General features: G+C 36.8%; 1 protein-coding gene across 1 annotated transcript in view; it reads right to left on the reverse strand.

Moving 5' to 3' along the window:
* Positions 1–1,804: 1,804 nt before the first annotated feature.
* Positions 1,805–22,076, reverse strand: part of emp2 (epithelial membrane protein 2) — a 32,915-nt gene continuing 12,643 nt past the window's right edge. The window contains exons 2-5 of the mRNA XM_062049466.1: positions 7,560–7,744; positions 4,980–5,088; positions 4,766–4,906; positions 1,805–2,617 (exon numbers count right to left, since the gene is read on the reverse strand). Of these exons, the coding sequence (XP_061905450.1) occupies positions 2,448–2,617; positions 4,766–4,906; positions 4,980–5,088; positions 7,560–7,637 (498 nt within the window). The 5' untranslated portion in view covers positions 7,638–7,744 and the 3' untranslated portion in view covers positions 1,805–2,447. The remainder of the gene's footprint in view (positions 2,618–4,765; positions 4,907–4,979; positions 5,089–7,559; positions 7,745–22,076) is intronic.

The following is a 22,076-nucleotide window of genomic DNA, read 5'->3' on the forward strand; positions in this document are numbered from 1 at the left end:
TATCTAGAGACCCACACTAACGCAGTATTGGGGAAATGTGTCGTTACAGCGGTACCTCAACTTAAGAGTGTATTGATATATCTATGCTTTGAGTTGCAAGCAAAAGCTCGAGTTACAAGCATGCCCACCACTAGATGGCGACAGTGAACCCCGTAAGATCTCGCTAGCATGAGCTTATAGCAAGAGATGGACGAATCTTTGTTTTCTTATTCATTTCGATTAAAAAAAAAATTAAATAAAATATCTAAAAATGTTTTTGAATCAAAATAAATCAATTTCAAAAATACGTTTTTAGGCCATCTCCAGGCAGCCAGAAGGAGCTTTTCTAACCTGCAACCTGTTTTGAAAAAGTCTTATTGTAATTATTGCACCAAATAATACATTGCGAGAATCGTGTTGAGTCGGGAAACGATTCTGAGTCAAATCGGATGGAATCGTTCGCTGCCCAAAGACTCCCATCCCAATTGGATGATACTGAACTGATATCATATTGGAATATTGAATGATATGACATTGAATTAAAGAAAGAAATTGCCAAAAACATGATGTGTGAAAAAAACATCTCGATGCTGGACATTTATCCACGAAACTACGAAGCAGCGGCTGATGGCGGGGCGGAAGATACTCAAGAAGTCCATACAACTACTGCAATAGTTTGTACTACATTATATTGTGTACTTTTAAACAACATTTCTTATCTATAAGTATGTTTTTTTTACTTTTACAAGGCACGTTACACAATACAGCTAACCAATTAAAAGGATTTTTAATTGATTTCAAAGGACGCTGTCACTGTGAATGTACTAACTCATGCTCACGTCGTCATCTTTTTGCCTTTTGCTGTATTCACAACTGCATTACAGTCTATTAGCTTTGCACAAATTTTTTTTTTTAAGTACTTGTTTGTATCGTAAATTCCGTACTGTAAGCCGCTACTTTAAAACTGTGCGACATATTGTATGGATTTTTCTTCCCTGACGACCATAATGTGTTTTTTTTTTTTTAAAAACAACCAAAAATGGTTTGTGCTATGGTGCCATCTTTTGGAGCGGTTTGCTCACCGCTGGCGCCCTTCTGCTTAGAATGCTCTTCGAACCGGAAGTCGAAGTATCGTTTGGTCTTCCAGCCGTCCGTAGCGTTTCTACTCCTGTGGACTCTTCGTTCATCGCTCCAATATAACTAAAACAATTCTTACTTACTAAAGCAGGAGTCCCCAAACTTTTTGACTTGGGGGCCGCATTGGGGTTAAAAAAATTTGGCCGGGGGCCAGGATATATATATATATATAATTATATATATATATATATATATATATATATATATATATATATATATATATATATATATATATATATATATATATATATATATATATATATATATATATATATATATATATATATATATATATATATATATATATATATATATATATATATATATATATATATATATATATATATATATATATATATATATATATATATATATATATATATATATATGTGTGTATATGTATATATGTATATACATGTATATAAAAATACATATATAAATATATATGTATAAATACATATATAAATATACATATAAATATAATATATATATATATATATATATATATATATATATATATATATATATATATATATATATATATATATATATATATATATATATATATATATATATATATATATATATACATTATATGTGTATATATATATATATATATATATATATATATATATATATATATATATATATATATATATATATATATATATATATATATGATGGATGGGCTGGAAAGGACAGACAAAAAAAATGTATATATATATATTTTATTTTTTTTAATTTGCGACTTCCGTCGGGCCGGATTTTCGACGCTAGTGGGCCGTAGTTTGGGGACCCCTGTGCTAAAGCGTCCCATGTGTGACTTCTTTAGGAGTGTGTTCGTGCATATTTGTATGTGCTATCGTATTGTAATCAAACTAGCGTCGTTAGCATTACAAACAAGTCAAATGTAAACATACTTGGCAAATAAACTCGATTTTGACTCTGATTGCTGCAATTAAGCTGGTAAGTTGAGGTACGACTTTACATTGTTATCAGTGACCTAGCAGGAAGGGGCTAGGAATTTGTCCCATTTTCATTTGACATGGGATTGCGGGGCCCTACACACAGCGCCCTGGTATTATTATTATTATTATTATATCTTTAATGCAAACTGGACTTTGGCGGAGTAGGATCTCTAGCTGACACGTGCCCAACCTGAAATGCAAATTGGCGCAACAGCTGGCGCTAAAAAGCGAGGTCGAACGCGTCTGAAATGAAAACAACAGAGGCCGCCATGTTGTCTACGTCACGGCGTCGATACAGCAACGTTTCCCCCGATGAGCGGCGTCCAAGTGTTCCCGCTCGTGCGCGCCGACGCCGAGCGGCGCCTACTTGCGTTTCCTGAGCACCAGGTACATGACGCCGCTGAGGAGCGTCATGGGGAAGCTGACCCAGGCCAAGATGTAGGAGGAGCCGTAGGAGCCATCGCGGAGACTGCTCACGTGGAAGGACTTGTGCTGAGTGGTGTAGATGGACGCCGCGATCATCACGCACAGGGCTGGGGGGAGGAGAGGGGGGGGGAGTGTTGTTATAAATTCATGATTTCATCACTTTTAATATCTTAACCTTCTGATACCACACCTAAGAATGTCCCCATCTGATGTTGTCCGCTGGCATGTAATATAATTTCCGTTACTTGTGCAAAGCTGGACCGCCAGTTGAGCAGCTACACAACAGCTAAGCCCACAATAGCACACGAGCGAAATTGAACAATAAAATATGACATTTGTCAATACAAACAAGTATCAAATAATCATAGTTGCTCATTAATAACACGGGCAAAGTCTCAAAGTATCCAGTAACAAACGTGTCCGCGTCCCGCAACTTACTTCATAAGTTCGCAAAAATAAAAAAAACAGAAATTACCACTGCACTTCAATTCAAAGAGAGCACAAGTCTGTTGTTAGGTCAGTTTTTTATGCCAACCATTGTTGTATAATGTCACTTGTTCAAAGCTTGTCATTTATCTTATGGTATCATACCTTAACATTCCAAACATAAGTATATACAAGGAGGTACTGGGATATTGTGCTGATATCGTGTCTGATTAATGTCAGCAAATATTTGGCGTGCATGAATAATGTGTGATATCAAGTGTTTACTTGTGTGCAATATTGTGTGCGATACAAGCCGTCCTGCCGCGTGTTTATTTGTGTGATATAAGCAGTCCTGCATTGTGTTTACTTGTGTGTGATACCATATGCGATACAAGCAGTCGGGCAGCGTGTATACTTGTGTGAGATATCATGTGCGATACAAGCAGCCCTGCAGCTTGTTTACTTGTGTATGATATCATGCGTGGTACAAACAGTCCTGCAGTGTGTTTGCTTTTGTGCGATATTGTGCGATACAAGCAGTCATGCAGCGTGCATACTTGTGTGAGATATCATGTGGGATACAAGCTGTCCTGCAGCGTGTTTACGTGTGTGTGATATTATGTGCGATACAAGCAGTCCTGTAGACTCTTTACTTGTGTGTGATATCATGTGCAATATGAGCAGTCCTGCAGAGTGTTTATTTGTGTGAGATATAATGTGCGATATGAGCAGTCCTGCAGAGTGTTTACCTGTGTGCGTGTTTACTTGTGTGTGATATCATGCGCAATACAAGCGGGTCCTGCAGCGTGTTTACTTGTGTATGATATCATGCACGATACAAGCAGGCCTGCCGTGTGTTTACTTGTGTGTGATATATCATGTGCGATACAAGCAGTCTTGCATTGTGTTTAATTGTGTGTGATATCATGTGCGATACAAGCAGTTCTGCTGTGTGTTTTCTATTGTGTGATATCAAGTGCGATACAAGCAGTCCTGCAGTGTTTTCTATTGTGTGATATCATGTGTGATACAAGCAGTCCTGCAGTGTGTTTTCTATTGTGTGATATCATGTGCGATACAAGCAGTCCTGCAGAGTGTTTACTTGTGCAAAGCTGGAGAGCCAGTTAACATCTAAATATTCTCCAATACACACACAATTTCTTCTATTTTACTAAAGTAATTTAGAAAAGGTAAACATGCTAGGCTATAGGCTACTAGGAGCTAGCAACTACGCAACAGCTAAGCACACATTAGCACACAAGCTAGACATACGTAATAATAATTGAACAATATTGCAGTGTATAACAGCGCATTAGTCAATATAAACAAGTATCAAATAATTATTTGATGAATTGTTACTCGGCAGAACACACGCTTAAACAAGCGTATGTATTCATGTTGTCGTTGAATCGCTGCTCTGTATTAAATATAAAATGCATTTTAGTTCAAAAGACAACAGCAATCCCTTTTTTTTTAGATTAAAAAAGAATACAATAAATATAACAAAATTAATACTAAATTAATAAGAAATAAATATAATATAATGCAATAAAATACAAATAATTGTAATAATCTCTTTTTTGAACTGAAATACAAAAAAAATGACAAATACAATTGTTATTAATTGTGATATAATACTATAAAATAATATAATAATAATAATGATAATAATAATAGTTATTATTATTATTATCAATCAATCAATGTTTATTTATATAGCCCTAAATCACAAGTGTCTATCATTATAACAACAATAATTATTATTATTATTTTAAAAAGTAAAATAAAACAGCAACTACTGTTTGCATGTGCGTGCGTGCGTGTCTTACAGGCCAAAATCTGAATAATAGCCGTGAAGATGAATCTCTCTCCTTGCTGAAGCCTGAAGAGCTGAAGGATGAAGAGAAAGAAGCTGACGCAGCATAAAATGGTGGCCAGGATCATGGTGGCCTGCACGGTCTGCAGGTAGGCTGACAAGAGAGGAGAGGTGGGTGACAAACAGGCACGTACTGCACACGCACCGCCTTCAGTACGCCGGTATACCTGCGTCAGGGGTGTGGCTCTTCTCCACGGGGTAACAGGTGGCGTTGCAGGAGTACCACAGGTCAGAGTAGATCACGTCGCGTCCTGGTGGAGACACCAGCCACCATGCCTGCAACACAACCGTGGAAGGTACACTGAAAAGGGTGTGCAACGTTGTCAAAACAATCCCCATGGAAGAAAAAAAAATGCTGAATTATGCACGTCAAACCAGTCGAGACCCACAGAAAAAAATATTTGCATGCAGCCGTTGGACGCCATCTTGGAAAAATGTTTTAAGTACACTTTTAGAGGTAAACACAACACAACTTTGTGTTTGAGGTTGAAATAGCAGGGTTAATACTGTGAGTGTATGGCACACTCACTAGCTGTATTGACATTGCACTGATACTGTGTTGGTGTTCCATAATGGCCATTACATTTGACCAGCAAATACAATTGTACTCAACAAATATAATTTTTTATTTTTTTTTGTGTTGTTTCCAAATAGCAACAAGGAAAATGAGGCAAATAGTAAACAGTAGAAATGAGTCAAACAAACACTGAAACATAATGAAACACAAGGACGGTGTCGATATTTGTGTACCTTTAAGAAAAAATCGATACAACGGCTGTGTCGTTTGAATGTGAAGCCCACACTTATTTAGCTTTTTTCTGACTGACACATTGTTAAAAAAAAGAAAGAAGTCCAAAGTTTTGTCTAAAAAGGAGCTAAGAAAAAGGAAAAATCCCACAGTGCGATATCATTTTGATCGTTTGATGCCAAATGGGATAAATGTTCTTTTCCTGTTTACTCGTGTTGGTTGAATGACGCCTTTGTGAGTGTGTGACACAATTACCGCCTGTACTGTTGTTTCACTCCGCTCTGGTCAATGTAACAAATGTAGCATGTTGTTCCAAACAACAAACTATGCGAGCTGCACATTAAAGCTGATGAGTGTCACCATTTTAATAAAGTATTTTTTACCATTTCTTGGCGAATATATGTACATTTATTCTTACAGTTTTTGTATCCATCCATCCATCCATCCATTTTCCACCGCTTGTCCCTTTTGGGGTCGTGGGGGGTGCTGGAGCCTGTCTCAGCTGCATTCGGGCGGAAGGCGGGGTACACCCTGGACAAGTCTCCACCTTTTATTTTTTTATTTTTTTTAATGATGATATATCACCAGTCAACATTTAATAAAGTTTCATTATGTATATATTTTTTGTATGTATATATATATATATATATATATATATATATATATATATATATATATATATATATATATATATATACAGTACATATATGTATGTGTGTGTGTATATATATATATATATATATATATATATATATATATATATATATATATATATATATATATATATATATATATATATATATATATATATATATATATATATATATATATATATATGTATTGAAATAAAAATGTTTTTAATTATATGTATATTTTTTTTAGATTTTTTTGTATGTGTGTATGAATATATTTATTTATTTAATAAAATTTAATAATTTATATATATATATATATATTTTTGGTATGTATATATATATATATATATATATATATATATATATATATATATATATATATATATATATATATATATATATATATATATATATATATATATATATATGTATGTATGTATGTATTTAAATGTGTCCTGGGCATGACGTTAAAGTGCATCCGGCAGTGGAGGCTCCTATATGGGGTCTTGGGGCACTAGGAGGTTAACCCCTTTACTACTGTTACCCCAGGTGGCCCTTGGCAAAGGCCTAGTACAGTGGTTCTTAACCTGGGTTTCGATCGAACCCAAGGGGTTCGGTGAGTCGGGCTCAGGGGTTCGGCGGAGCCTCCGCCGCGGAGGTCAAGACACTCCAGACTCATCGTGTAAATAAAAATTTCTCCCTATCGCTGTATTATGGATACCCCCAAACAATGTTCCATCTGGTTTGCAGGTGTGTAATTTGTTCTGAGTTCATGCACTGTGTTGGTTTTGTTCTTTGAACAAGGTGATGTTCATGCACGGTTCATTTTTTGCACCAGTAAAAAAACATATAACTTTGTCTTGAATTTGAAAAAAACAAACTTTTTTTTTTCACTAAAGAAGGGTTCGGTGAATGTGCATATGAAACTGGTGGGGTTCGGTACCTCCAACAAGGTAAGGAACCACTGATATATATATATATATATATATATATATATATATATATATATATATATATATATATATATATATATATATATATATATATATATATATATATATATATTATATATATATATATATATATATATATATATATATATATATATATATATATATATATATATATATATATATATATATATTATATACATATGTATTATAATTATTACTTTTTTTTACAAAAAGCTGCCTAGAAAAGAATATGAAAAGCACAGCTCTGCCAATGAGCAGTCAATGAGTAAATGGTTAAATGACGCCTTGTTGAGTGTACGGCACACTCAATACCTGTTTTGACACTACACTGATACCATGCTGGAGTTTCATTATGGTCATCCCTCATGGATTAAACAAAAGAATACTCACGTTGTGTATGGTGGCAACAAAGAGCAGGACGGCCGCGGCCACGTGGAAGAGCATGATGAGGACTAGGACGATCAACATGGCTGCTGGCTAACAAAGATGTCGCGATCGTTTCAGGGCCGCTCTGGTGTCAGTCTCTCTGCCGCTCGTCAGGTCGGACCAGGGCCACTCACGTCCAAGGACTCAGTCTGTGAAAGAAAAGAAAAAGTTCCATGATGCGCACAGGATAAACATGGGCTGGATTGATGAGTTTGGTGTGGAAGAGCAGTCCATGAAGGTCTTATTTGTTTGCTGATGTCTCCAATAGAACCTCCATTTACAAACCCCTCTATCGGCGAGATCGGTAGGTTGGAGTTCAAATCCCAGCCGAGTCATACCAAAGACTATAAAAATGGGACCCATAACCTCCCTGCTTGGCACTCAGCAACACGGGTTGGAGTTGGGGGTTAAATCACCAAAAATGATTCCCGGGCGTGGCGCCGCTGCTGCCCACTGCTCCCCAAGGGGATGGGTCAAATGCAGAGGACAAATTTCACCACATCTAGTGTGTGTGTGACAATCATTGGTACTTTAATCTTTAATCTTTAATCTTTTCACTTGACAAACTTGTGTCACGCCTGCAGGCAAAAAGTAGGGCGCAGCGTTTATAAGGAGGCGGAACCTTCCGTGTCACTTGCTGCACAGTACTAGTCAGACCTTTTCTGTGTTGTTTTTCCACTTTCAACACCTTTTGTCCGTCTTGCTAACTCAATATACCGTAAATTCCGGGTTATGAGCCGCTGATTTTTTCCTACGCTTTGAACAGTGCGGCTAATTTGTGGATTTTTCTGCAAATAGTTTTAAAAAAAAAGAAGACACTGAATAGGTGTGTTATTGTTTGTGACAAGTGCATCTGTTTTATAGCTTTGAACTGGACGTACAAGTGTCCTTTTATCTTCGAAGTCGTCCATAGCGTTTCTACTCATATGGATTCTTCATTCGTCACTCCGAGCAATGTTTGTAAGTTTTACAATATAAATAAAACATTTTTTACTTACTAAAGCGTCCCATGTGTGATTTCTGTAGGAGTGTATATGTAATGTAATCACGCTAGCGTCGTTAGCATTAGCTAATATGCAAACACGTTTACGAGTGTCTGTGTTAGTATTATAAACTTACAACGGCATTTTTTTTGTATTGTTTCAGTTTCACAAATTCCTCAGTAAATTTATCAAAATGTCACCGTGGAGTTATTGAGTCTGTTTAGCTGAATGGAGAGCTAGCTTGCGCAGCTAGTGGGTCCATGACCATGACTTCTGTTTTGTTTGATCAGCCGTTTTACTGCCGTGTTACAGACACCCTTTGGAAACAATTAAGATATGTAAATAAACATTTACAAAACATGTATATATACATATACATATGTATATGTATATATATATATATATATATATATATATATATATATATATATATATATATATATATATATATATATATATATATATATATATATATATATATATATATATATATATATATATATATATATATATATATATATATATATATATATATATATATCTATACATATATCTATATCTATCTATATATATATATATATATATATATATATATATATATATATATCTATACATATATGTATAGATATATATATATATATAGATATATATATATATATATATATATATATATATATATATATATATATATATATATATATATATATATATATATATATATATATATATATATATACATATATATATATATATATATATATATATATATATATATATATATATATAGGCTGAATAGGGAAGTCCTCTTTCAGCTACCGTCTTGTTTTACCATATATTGCTGCCTTTGCACCTGTCAATGTTTACTTTTGTATGCACATTAAATCAACAAAAAAAATCCTGACTTTGGAGCAATGTTCACAGACTGTAGTATTTTCGCTCTCTATTAGATGCAATGGTTTTGCTGAATTGGGACCATGATTTCGGTCCTAACTTGTTCACACCTCATATGGACGGTACTTTTCCTTGTTGATGTTTCAAGAAGGGTAGAAATACAAGAACACACACACACACACACACATACACCCACACACATACACACACACACACACACCCACACCAGAAGTCGTAAAATCAGCTGTTCACCTGGTGGGTTTTTTCGGGGCTGAATAGGGAAGTCCTCTTTTAGCTACCGTCTTGTTTTATCATAAATTGCTACCTTTGCACCTGTCAATGTTGACTTTTATATGCACTTTAAATCAACAAAAAATCCTGACTTTGGAGCAATGTTCACAGACTCTAGTATTTTCGCTCTATATTAGATGCAAGGGTTTTCCTGCATTGGGACCTTGATTTGGGTCCTAACTTGTTCACCAGTCCTCATATGGACGGTACTTTTCCTTGTTGATGTTTCAAGAACACACACACACACACACACACACACACACACACACACACACACACATACACACATACACACAAGCCAGGCGGCAAAGGAATTACTCTTCTCTGCCAAAATGGAGTGGTAGTAAAAACAGACTCCTCCCTCCGACAGGAAGCATGGGGGTCGGGGGTGTTGCCAGGGGATAGGCCGGCCCGGTTTGAGGTGCAGAGGACAGGAAAATGAAGAATAAATCATGAAACGATGGTGTGCACAGACTTTGAATCTTGCTGCACGCGGTTACGGGTTGAGAGAGGAATGCCGACTTTTATTACTTTTGCTAAATACACCACGTTACTGTACACCTCAACAATACCTTTGAGTCTAAATACTGTACTATATACACAGAACAACACAGGCTTATGTTTACATTCCACATAACTCCCTCATTGGTCATATGTTGCACCTCGGGGGCAGCCAACCACAACATGGGACGTACCTGTCGGTGTGATGCCGCGCACCACCGCACACCACTGCCAGCGTAATAAACATCTTCATACATGTCTGGGAGGGAGCAGCCAGTCCCCAACAAGGAGACCAACACACCCAGAAAGTAAACATCAAAATGATACGAGGCCGGAATAAAGATTTGTATATTCATGTTTCACAATGGCAGACAGTTTTTATGCATGTCACTTCTCTAAACTCCACCCAGTAAACATCCACTAGTGGAACCCACTGTCAGTGACATTGGCTTAATTTTGGAACATTGTTGTCAAATGTTGCACAACGATGCAGTGGAGATGACAAATGATTCAATTAGGCATCCAGATCCCATATTGGAAAGGAAGAAAACAAGTCGGCTTGCATGTGTAATGTGTGATGTCATGTGCGAAACAAGCAGTCCTGCAGCGTGTGTACTTGTATGTGATATCATGTGCATTACAAGCAGTGTTTACTTGTGTGTGATATCATGTGCGATGCAAGCAGTCCTGCAGCGTGTTTACTTGTGTGTGATGTCATTTTGTGCATTACAAGCAGTATTTACTTGTGTGTGATATCATGTGCGATACAAGCAGTCTTGCAGAGGGTTTACTTGTGTGTGATATCATGTGCGATGCAAGCAGTCCTGCAGAGGGTTTACTTGTGTGTGATATCATGTGCGATACAAGCAGTGTTGACTTGTGTGTGATATCATGTGCGATGCAAGCAGTCCTGCAGCGTGTTTACTTGTGTTTGATGTCATTTTGTGCATTACAAGCAGTATTTACTTGTGTGTGATATCATGTGCGATACAAGCAGTCTTGCAGAGTGTTTACTTGTGTGTGATATCATGTGCGATGCAAGCAGTCTTGCAGAGGGTTTACTTGTGTGTGATATCATGTGCGATACAAGCAGTGTTGACTCGTGTGTGGTATCATATGTGATACAAGCAGTCCTGCAAAGCGTTTACTTGTGTGTGGTATCATGTGCGATACAAGCAGTCCTGCACCGTGTTTACTTGTGTGTGATATCATGTGCGATACAAGCAGTCTTGCAAGGTGTTTACTTGAGTAAGATAGCATGTGCAATACAAGCAGTCCTGCAGAGTGTTTACTTGTTTGTGATATCATGTGTTATACGAGCAGTCCTGCAGAGTGTTTACTTTTGTGTGATATCATGTGCGATGCAAGCAGTCATGCAGGTTTGTTTACTTGTATGTGATATCATGTACATTACAAGCAGTGTTTACTTGTGCGTGATATCATGTGCAATACAAGCAGTCCTGCAGCGTGTTTACTTGGGTGTGATATCATGTGCGATACAAGCAGTCCTGCAGCGTGTTTACTTGTGTGCGATATCATTTGCGATACAAGCAGTCCTGCGGAGTGTTTACTTGTGTGTGATATCATGTGCGATCCAAGCAGTCCTGCAGAGTGTTTACTTGTGCAAAGTTGGACAGCCAGTTAACATCTAAATATTCTCCAATAAACACACAATTTATTCTATTTTATTAAATTAATTTACAAAAGTTAAACATGCTAGGCTATGGGCTTTTAGGAGCAAGCAGCTACACAACAGCAAAGCACACGATAGCACACAAGCTTGAAATAGGTAATAACCATTGAACAATATTGCAATGTAAAACATTTGCCAATCTGAACAAGTTTCAAATAATTATACTTACATATTACTTACACATTCAAAGTCTCCAAGGCAGAAGCGTATTAGAAAGTGTCAAGCAACAAACGTGTCCGCATCATTTAACTTACTCCATCTTGAGATTGACTTAAATTTAAAAGTCATTAGGTTCGTGCGTCTCATGCCTACCATTGTTGTCTGATTCATCAACACTTGATAAAGCTTTTTCTAACATTCCAAAACTCCAAAAAAATACAAGTAAGTACTGTAATTTGTGCTGATATCGTACACGATTGATATCGGTATCAACCAATGCTTAAGGCTCCAATGTGGGTATTGCATCAGAAGTTAAAAAGTGGTATCGAAACACTCCTAGTTTAAATGTTTTTTTACCATCATAAGTTGTAACAATACACCTGTCATCTATGTCAGGAATTATTAACCTTTTCGAACTCAGGGCCCAACTGGTCCCCTACAGAGGGGCCCGGGGCCCACTCAAATATTAACACTTGCTCTTGATTTTAATCTTATTCAATAATTATATCTAATTTACTGATTACAAAAATAAATACCAATTGAATATACTGCTAAATAAATTAAATCATTTTACATACAATTATGCAGGGCTAAAAGAAATACTTTTTTACCAAAATACCAGTAAAAAATAATAATAATAATAATGAATATGTTTTTTTAAATAAACAATAACAACAACAAAAATCTACACTTACCATTTAGACCAGAAGAAGCCTTCTCGATGGAATAGAATAGAAAAGAATAGATTTATGAATCGAATGATACCCTCACATTTCTCGATCGATTTGAACCGTTCCAACATCCACACACTCCACTCACCTTGGACATTTAAACTCTTATTTTCTAAGTCCAAGAAAATTCCAGGAATTCCCAGAATTCCCAATTTTCCACAGCCCTATTTTCACATATTCCTGGAAAGTTTTCACAGTCCTCATTTTTTCAACCGTTTTTGACCATTTCACCTTCAAAATATTCCTCTTCATTGGGACAACAAATGCTCCTATTTTTTGGGGGGTACAAATTCCCGGTTTTCCCAAAATTCCAGGATTTCCGAAATACCCATTCTCAATTCAAACTGTCACTATGTCCATATTTTTCAACCGATTCCAAAAATTCCAACACCAATCCATTCATGTCAACTAGGAAAACTGTGCTACTATCAATATTTTGGAAAAATTCACAGTTTTCTGAAATTTCCAAATTTCCAGGAAATTCCCATTCATTAATAGTGTAGATTAGTCCTACAATGCCCTAAATTCTCAAAATGTTGCGCCACATTTTTCAACCGATTCCACAAAAATTCCAACACCAACCCATTAATATCATCCAGGACAATTGTGCTTGTATCAATAATCTCAAAAATTCAAGGTTCTCCCGAAATTCCACGACTTCCAAAATACCCATTCTCAATTTAAACTGTTACTACATCAACATTTTTAAACCAAATCCCAAAATTCCAACACCAACCCATTCATATCATCTCGGACAACTGTGCAAGTATCAATATTTTTTCCAAATTTACGGGAATTCCCATTCAAATGAATGAACCTTAATAGTACAGAATAGTCCTACAATGCCCCAAATGTTAAAAAATGTTGCGCCATTATCAAACCACATTCAGTCCTTTCAACGATCCACCCACACTACTCTTCCAATATATACAATGCAAAACATGTTTTCTCTTTCCCCAAATTCCCAATTTTCCCAAAATTCTCTTCTCATTGACAATGAATGGGCAGTATATCAATCAATCAATCAAAGTTGACTTATATAGCCCTAAATCAGGAGTGTCTCAAAGGGCTGCACAAGCCACAACGACATACAATCTACTACTGCATATCCCACTTTTCCCATCCGATTCAAACCGTTCCAACATCCACACACTCAACTCACCTTGGAAAATCCAATTCCCATTTTCCAAGTTCAAGAACATTTTCCAATTTTCCAAAGCTCTATTTTCACCTTTTCCTGGAAAGTTTTCACAGTCCACATATTTTCAACCGTTATTGACCATTCTACCTTCAAAACATATTCTTCTTAGTTGGGACAAAAAATGCTCCTATTTTATTTTTTGAACAAATTCCCGGTTTTCCCAAAATGTCAGGAATTCCGAAATACCCATTCTCAATTATACGTCAACATTTTTCAACCAAATCCCAAAATTCAAACACCAACCCATACATATATTGTAGGACAATTGTGCTTGTATCAATAATGTCAAAGATTCAAGGGTCTCCCGAAATTCCAGGATTTCCAAAATACCCATTCAAATGGGAAATATACAATTGACTGCATATTTTTCAACCGATTCCAAAAATTCCAACACCAACCCATTCATATCCACCTATCCATCCATTTGTAATGCTTGTCCCTCTCTGGGTCGCAGGGGGGGGGGGGGGGCTGGAGCCTATCCCAGCTGTATTTGGGCAGAAGGTGGTGTACACCCTGGACAAGTCGCCAGCTCATCGCAGGGTCAACACAGATAGAATCTCGGACAATTGTGCTCATATCAATATTTTCAATTTTTTTTCGTACAAATTCCCGGTTTTCTCGAAATTCCAGGAATTCCAAAATACCCATTTTCAATTCAAACTGTGACTACATCAACATTTTTCAACCAAATCCCCAAATTTCAACACCAACCCATTCATATCATCTAGGAATATTGTGTTAGCATGAATATTTTCAAAAATTCACAGTTTTCCAGAAGTTCCAAAATTTCCAGGAAATTCTCATTCAAATGAATGGACATATTTTACAATGCCCTAAATTTGCAAAATTGTGCGCCATTTTTAAACCCGATATCGATCTTTCAACCATCCACCCACACTAGTCTTCTGATATAGCGAACGCAAAACATGATTTCCCTTTCCCAAAATTCCCAGTTTTCCTGGAATTTTCTCCCCATTGACAACGAATGGGAAATAAACAACCTACTGCATATCCCACATTTCTTATCCGATTCGAACCGTTCCAACATCCACACACTTCACTCACCCTGGACCATACTTGCCAACCCTCCCGTTTTTGCGGGAGAATCCCGGTATTCAGCGCCTCTCCCGACAACCTCCCGGCAGAGATTTTCTCCCGACAAACTCCCGGTATTCAGCCGGAACTGGAGGCCACGCCCCCTCCAGCTCAATGTGGACCTGAAACTGAGTGGGACAGCCTGTTCTCACGTCCGCTTTCCCACAATATAAACAGCTTGCCTGCCCAATGACGTCATAACATCTAGGGCTTTTAGAGAGTAGAGTGCACAACTGCGCACACAACAAGGAGACGAAGTAGAAGAACGAGGAAATTACAGACATGGCGACGCCGTCGACGAGCAAGATGAAGAAATACGCTTGCAAGTTCCAAAACGAATGGAAACAAGAATTTCAGTTAATCCAGGACAGTTCGAAGGGGAAGGTGTATGTTGCCTTTAAATTTTGTAGAACAGACTTCTCCATTGAACACGGTGGCCGAAATGATATACTCATCATGAACGGAGAAGTTAAACAGGACAATACTGCCATCTAATGGATAGCCACCGGAACACTGAAATTCAAGTATTTATTTTAATTATATGTAAATAAAATAAATATATATATATATATATATATATATATATATATATACATAGCTAGAATTCACTGAAAGTCAAGTATTTCATACATATATATATATATATATATATATATATATATATATATATATATATATATATATATATATATATATATATATATATATATATATATATATATATATATATATATATATATATATATATATATATATATATATATATATATATATATATATATACATATATATATGTATATATATATATATATATATATATATATATATATATATATATATAAATATATATATGAAATATATATGAAATACTCGAGTTGGTGAATTCTAGCTGTAAATAACCACGCCCCCCGCCAGGAAACCTGGATAATTACAGGGTCATTAAAATACATTTAAAGGAGCCATATGTAATAATATGGCCAGAAATGGCACTGCAACGGTCAAAATTCTGTCGTCCCCTCCCTCTCTCCCTGACAGAGGTTGCCAGATATGCAGCCAAATCCAGCTGGATTGTCTGGGCTGGGGCTTCAAGATGTAGTCACCTGAAATGGTTTTCACTTTACAGGTGTGCTTGAAGATCATCGAGAGAATGCCAAGAGTGGGAGAAGCAGTAATCAGAGCAAAGGGTGACTATTTTGAAGAAACTAGAATATAAAACATGTTTTCAGTTGTTTCGCCTTTTTTTATTAAGTACATAACTCCACATGTGTTGATTCATAGTTTTGATGCCTTTAGTGACAATCTACAATGTAAATAGTCATGAAAATAAAGAAAAAGTAATGAATGTGGAGAAGACGTGTCTAAACTTTTGGCCTGAACTGTATATATATGCCCTGAAGGGAGTGATGCACAGCATATATCTATATAGCTTCATGCGAACAACCTTCCCTAGTCATGGTGCAAAAAAATCTTTAAAAAAATCCAACCAACACTAAATGTCACCGGACATGGTGGATTTTTTTTTTTTTTAAATTTCCATTCAAGATAAAAAAAAAAAATCAAAATGACACCTGTTTAAATCCATTACAAAGCATTATGGGAAAAATGCAAAACTCTCTCCACGCTGGTCCATGTATGCCGCATTTTAGCTACTTGATACATCTGATTGGTTACAAAACTCTAAAGAGGTCATCACAGAAGTAAACAAGGTAGAAGTCAAACTTTCACATACTCTTTAATGTATCTAATTATATTAATTATACATTGATTTTACGAAAAAGAAAGGTTTTAAAGGCCTACTGAAATGATTTTTTTTTATTTAAACGGGGATAGCAGATCCATTCTATGTGTCATACTTGATCATTTCGCGAAATTGCCATATTTTTGCTGAAAGGATTTAGTGTAAAGAACAACGACGATAAAGTTCGCAACTTTTGGTCGCTGATAAAAAAAAGCCTTGCCTATACCGGAAGTAGCGTGACGTCACAGGAGGAAGGATTCCTCACAATTCCCCGTTGTATACAATGGAGCGAGAGAGATTCGGACCGAGAAAGCAACGATTACCCCATTAATTTGAGCGAGGATGAAAGATTCGTGGATGAGGAACGTTAGAGTGAAGGACTAGAGAGGCAGTGCAGGGTGTATCTGTTTTCGCTCTGACCGTAACTTAGGTACAAGGTCTCATTGGATTCCACACACTCTCCTTTTTCTATTGTGGATCACGGATTTGTATTTTAAACCACCTCGGATACTATATCCTCTTGAAAATGAGAGTCGAGAACGCGAAATGGACATTCACAGTGACTTTTATCTCCGCGACAATACATCGTTGACGCACTTTAGCTACGGAGCTAACGTGATAGCATCGGGCTCAAATGCAGATAGAAACAACATTTTTAAAAACCCTGACTGGAAGGATAGACAGAAGATAGACAATTTTATTAAACCATGAACATGTAAATACACGGTTAATAATTTCCAGCATGGCGAAGCTTAACAATTGAAGCTAACTTAGTTACAGAGCTAACGTGATAGCATCAGGCTCAAATGTAGATATAAACAAAATTTTAAAAAACCCTGACTGGAAGTATAGACAGAAGATCAACAATACTATTAAACCATGAACATGTAAATCCACGGTTAATAATTTCCAGCTTGGCGAAGCTTAACAATTGAAGCTAACTTAGCTACGGAGCTAACGTGATAGCATCAGGCTCAAATGCAGATAGAAACAACATTTTAAAAAACCCTGACTGGAAGGATAGACAGAAGATCAACAATACTATTAAACCATGAACATGTAAATACACGGTTAATAATTTCCAGCTTGGCGAAGCTTAACAATTGAAGCTAACTACGGAGCGGCGGCGGCGGCGTTGTAGCTTTCGACGACACCCCGGCCGCCATCAGAGTCGGCAAGAAACATATATTTCCCCAAAGTTATGTACGTGACATGCACATAGCGACACGCACGTACGGGCAAGCGATCAAATGTTTGGAAGCCAAAGCTGTACTCACGGCAGTGCGTCTGCTATCCAGCTCAAACACAACACAACCTCCTGATTGTGTTGCTGTAGTCCGCCGCTAATACACCGATCGCACCTACAACTTTCTTATTTGCAGTCTCCATTGTCCATCAAACAAATTGCAAAAGATTCACCAACACAGATGTCCAGAATACTGTGGAATTGTTCGATGAAAACAGAGCAGTTTGTATGGTGACACATTGGGTACGAATACTTCCGTTGCCGTCGTGACGTCACGCGCATACGTCATCATACATAGACGTTTTCAACCGGAAGTTTAGCGGGAAATTTAAAATTGCACTTTATAAGTTAACCCTGCCGTATTGGCATGTGTTGCAATGTTAAGATTTCATCATTGATATATAAACTATCAGACTGCGTGATCGGTAGTAGTGGGTTTCAGTAGGCCTTTAAATGACATTAGAAAAGCAAGGGCCCCGGCCTTATGGTGGATAAACACTGACTTAGCTGTTATTTAAAAGTGTGAATACACTAATGCACACCTCAGACACCAGCCAACAGCTGCACACACACACACGCACACACACGCACACACACACACACACACACACACACACACACACTGGCCTGGCTGCATGACATTGTCCTCGCAAATCTACAGGCGTGTCTGTCAGAGTCGTCGCGTGTTCACAAAGCAGCAGCCGTGTTTTGTCCATCCACGGGCAAACAGGAAGTCATTAGGACGTAAACCCGCGGCTACAACGTATGTTTTATTTGCACACATGTTCAACTTCACCTTGTTCTTTTATTCGAAGGACATAAAAACACACCAGTGGCGTGCAGTCACTAGAGGCAGGGGAGGCACGGCCTCACCTGCCATCATGGAAAGAAAAAAAATGTAAAAAGAAAAAAAATTAATTAAATTGTTATATGTATCCAGTGATTATACTAAAGTTATTTTCCATTTAACTTCACCAGTTTTAGATTATTTTTATTTTCACATTTGCCGTTCAAATACTGAGAAGAGACGGTGCAGTGATCAGCAGCCAGTTGAGGCACGTCGCTGCGTTGTGCCTCAACATGGATTGTGCGCAATGACTCGGCTAACTGCTGGCCTGCTGTGCAGTGAGACCGTATTGCTATATGAATTATATTATACATTTCCATAGTTTAGTTAGCTGAGGTATATAATGTACAGTGTATTTTGTCAACAACTGTATGTGTGTAACGTATTTCTTGTGCTGAGCATTCATAAAACTGCTGCGAAGACGCACTGTGAAAGGCTCGTCTCATAACCCCGCCTCCTGGTGCCAAGCACCTCCGCCGCAGAATGCACCGCCCGACAGGAGCGCCACACCAACCAAAGCCCACACCCAAACCCTCCACGTGCAAGACCGAATCCACCCAAAAAAAGTCACTTAACAAGAAGCCAAAAAGTGCAAAAACAACAATGCTCGCGCTGGAGGAGCCGCGAACGACCGCAGGGACACAACATTAGGTACACCTGCAGACTGCAGCGCGGATTTCATATTTCATTCATTCACAACTCTTCCAACACGAACACCACTGTTCCCGCACTTATAAGTAAAGGTAAGACCATAATAACTTTTTTTTTATTAAATGTGCTTTTTTGTGTGCTACAGTTTGTAAGTGTAAAGTTAAAGTTAAGTTAAAGTACCAATGATTGTCACACACACACTAGGTGTGGTGAAATTTGTCCTCTGCATTGGACCCATCCCCTTGATCACCCCCTGAGAGGTGAGGGGAGCAGTGGGAAGCAGCGGGGCCGTGCCTGGGAATAATCTTTGGTGATTTAACCCCCAATTCCAACCCTTGATGCTGAGTGCCAAGCAGGGAAGAATGCTGGTATGAGCTTTTAAACATAACCCGTTAACTGCTGCCAATCAAATGGTGAATAAGATACTCTTTAGGGTTCATATGTTTGTAAATCTGACTGTGGTGAAGTCAGTGCCTCACCTGACATGAACCTCACCGCACGCCACTGAAACACACATACATGTGTGGGTCCTATCAGAGGGTAGCCACCTTGACACAAACGTTCTTGTATTTCTACCCTTCTTGAGACATCAACAAGTAAAAGTAGCTTCCATATGAGGAGGTGTGAACAAGTGATGACATAAATCATGGTCCCAATACAGAAAAGCATTGCATTTAATAGAGAATGTCTCATTTGCACCCCTGGTGGTGAAATCTATCAAAATGAGGGTGGTCCCAAAAAGAAGGGATTTTTCAAATTCACTGTGTGGCTTTTAAAAGTGTTCGCCTCTGGTCAACATATGAAATAACAAGTGTGTGTAAGAAATTGAAATGTGCCCCCTTTGGCCAAAATTAATTAAAACAAATAAATAAATATGTATATAGATTAAAGATTAAAAGATTAAAAGATTAAAGTACCAATGATATAGAGACATACTGTAATAACTAGAAGTAAAAAATGAAGATTAAAAACCAATTACAAACAGAAAAAAATAAAAATAATTACAAATGAACTAAAAGCAGTCTTTTTCTCACAATATGTCGACTTATTTTCTTATAAAATTGGGAACAATTTCTCATATTCTTTCTGTTTCTGTAATATTGCAATATTTTCTAGTATAATTATTACTTTTATATGTAAAATTGTTGCTACTTAATGCAAAATGGTGGCGTTTGTCATTTAAAATTCCGGCTTTTATCAAAATATTGCCAATATTTTTGTTGTTCTTGTAAAATAGTGACATGATGACTTTTGTCATCATTTTGCCGAGTAAAAATTCAGATTTTTATTATAATATTGCCAACAATTACGAGTAAAATTACGACTCTTTTCATAAAATAGCCAAAATGTTAAGCTTTTCTTGTAAAATTGCGACTGTTATTGAGTAAATTCCAAGTTTTATCATAATATTGCACAAATGTTCAGTTTTTCTTGTAAAGTTTTGACTTGCGTTGAGTAAAATGACGATTTTTATTATAACACTGCCAAAATGTTACGTTTTTCTTGAAAAATTGTGACTTTTTCTTGTGAAATTCCAACTTATTTTTCAACAAGTTTTTTTATATTTGCATAGTATGTATATATTATTAATGTTGTAAATACACTTCTTTATATATTTAGAAAGCGTGGTCCAAAAGAGGGAGGCATTTTTCTCAGGTCTCAAGAAGGTATGAAATACAAGAATGTGCATGTGTGTGTGTGTGTGTGTGTGTGTGTGTGTGTGTGTGTGTGTGTGTGTGTGTGTGTGTGTGTGTGTGTGTGTGTGTGTGTGTGTGTGTGTGTGTGTGTGTGTGTGTGTGTGTGTGTGTGTGTGTGTGTGTGTGTGTGCCTGGTTGGAAAACACTGACATTTAACTGTCCCTTTCTTTCATAAAACACAAAGCCACAGACTTAACTGGGCCTCTGCAACCCACTCCCCCGTCTCTCCCACTATCCAACCCCCACACCAAATGCAAACTAATGAACACTGAAGAAGAAGAAGTACAGGATATCAAATCTTCCAAGGAGTCCTGTGACTTTAAATTCAATTGTACAGCTGGGTTCCCTCGGAATTACTGGCAATGTCGCTCCAAAGTGCTTTGTTTGGTTAATGCCCTCCCAAGTGGGCCAGACTGGCACGATAACTTAAAAATAAAGACAACTTCAGACTGTTTTCTTTGTTTAAAAATAGAACAAGCACATTCTGGAAATGTACAAATCAAAATGTTGTTGGGTTTATTTTTTTTACACTTACATTTATTACCTTTATTTCTCGTTATTTATACTTTCTGAATTAATTATGTGATAATGTTCATCAATCAACTCATTGGTGTTCATTTTCAATTTATCAAGATAAAAAAAATAATATAAAAATAAAATTACAGGATGTTATTTATGTAGCTTGCTCATTTTCTTCGACTGGTGTACTAACATCATGTGGGTTTTTTTTGTACATATGTAACATCATCTACAAAGA

This window comes from Entelurus aequoreus, linkage group LG06 (assembly GCF_033978785.1).
Source record: "Entelurus aequoreus isolate RoL-2023_Sb linkage group LG06, RoL_Eaeq_v1.1, whole genome shotgun sequence".
NCBI lineage: Eukaryota > Metazoa > Chordata > Actinopteri > Syngnathiformes > Syngnathidae > Entelurus > Entelurus aequoreus.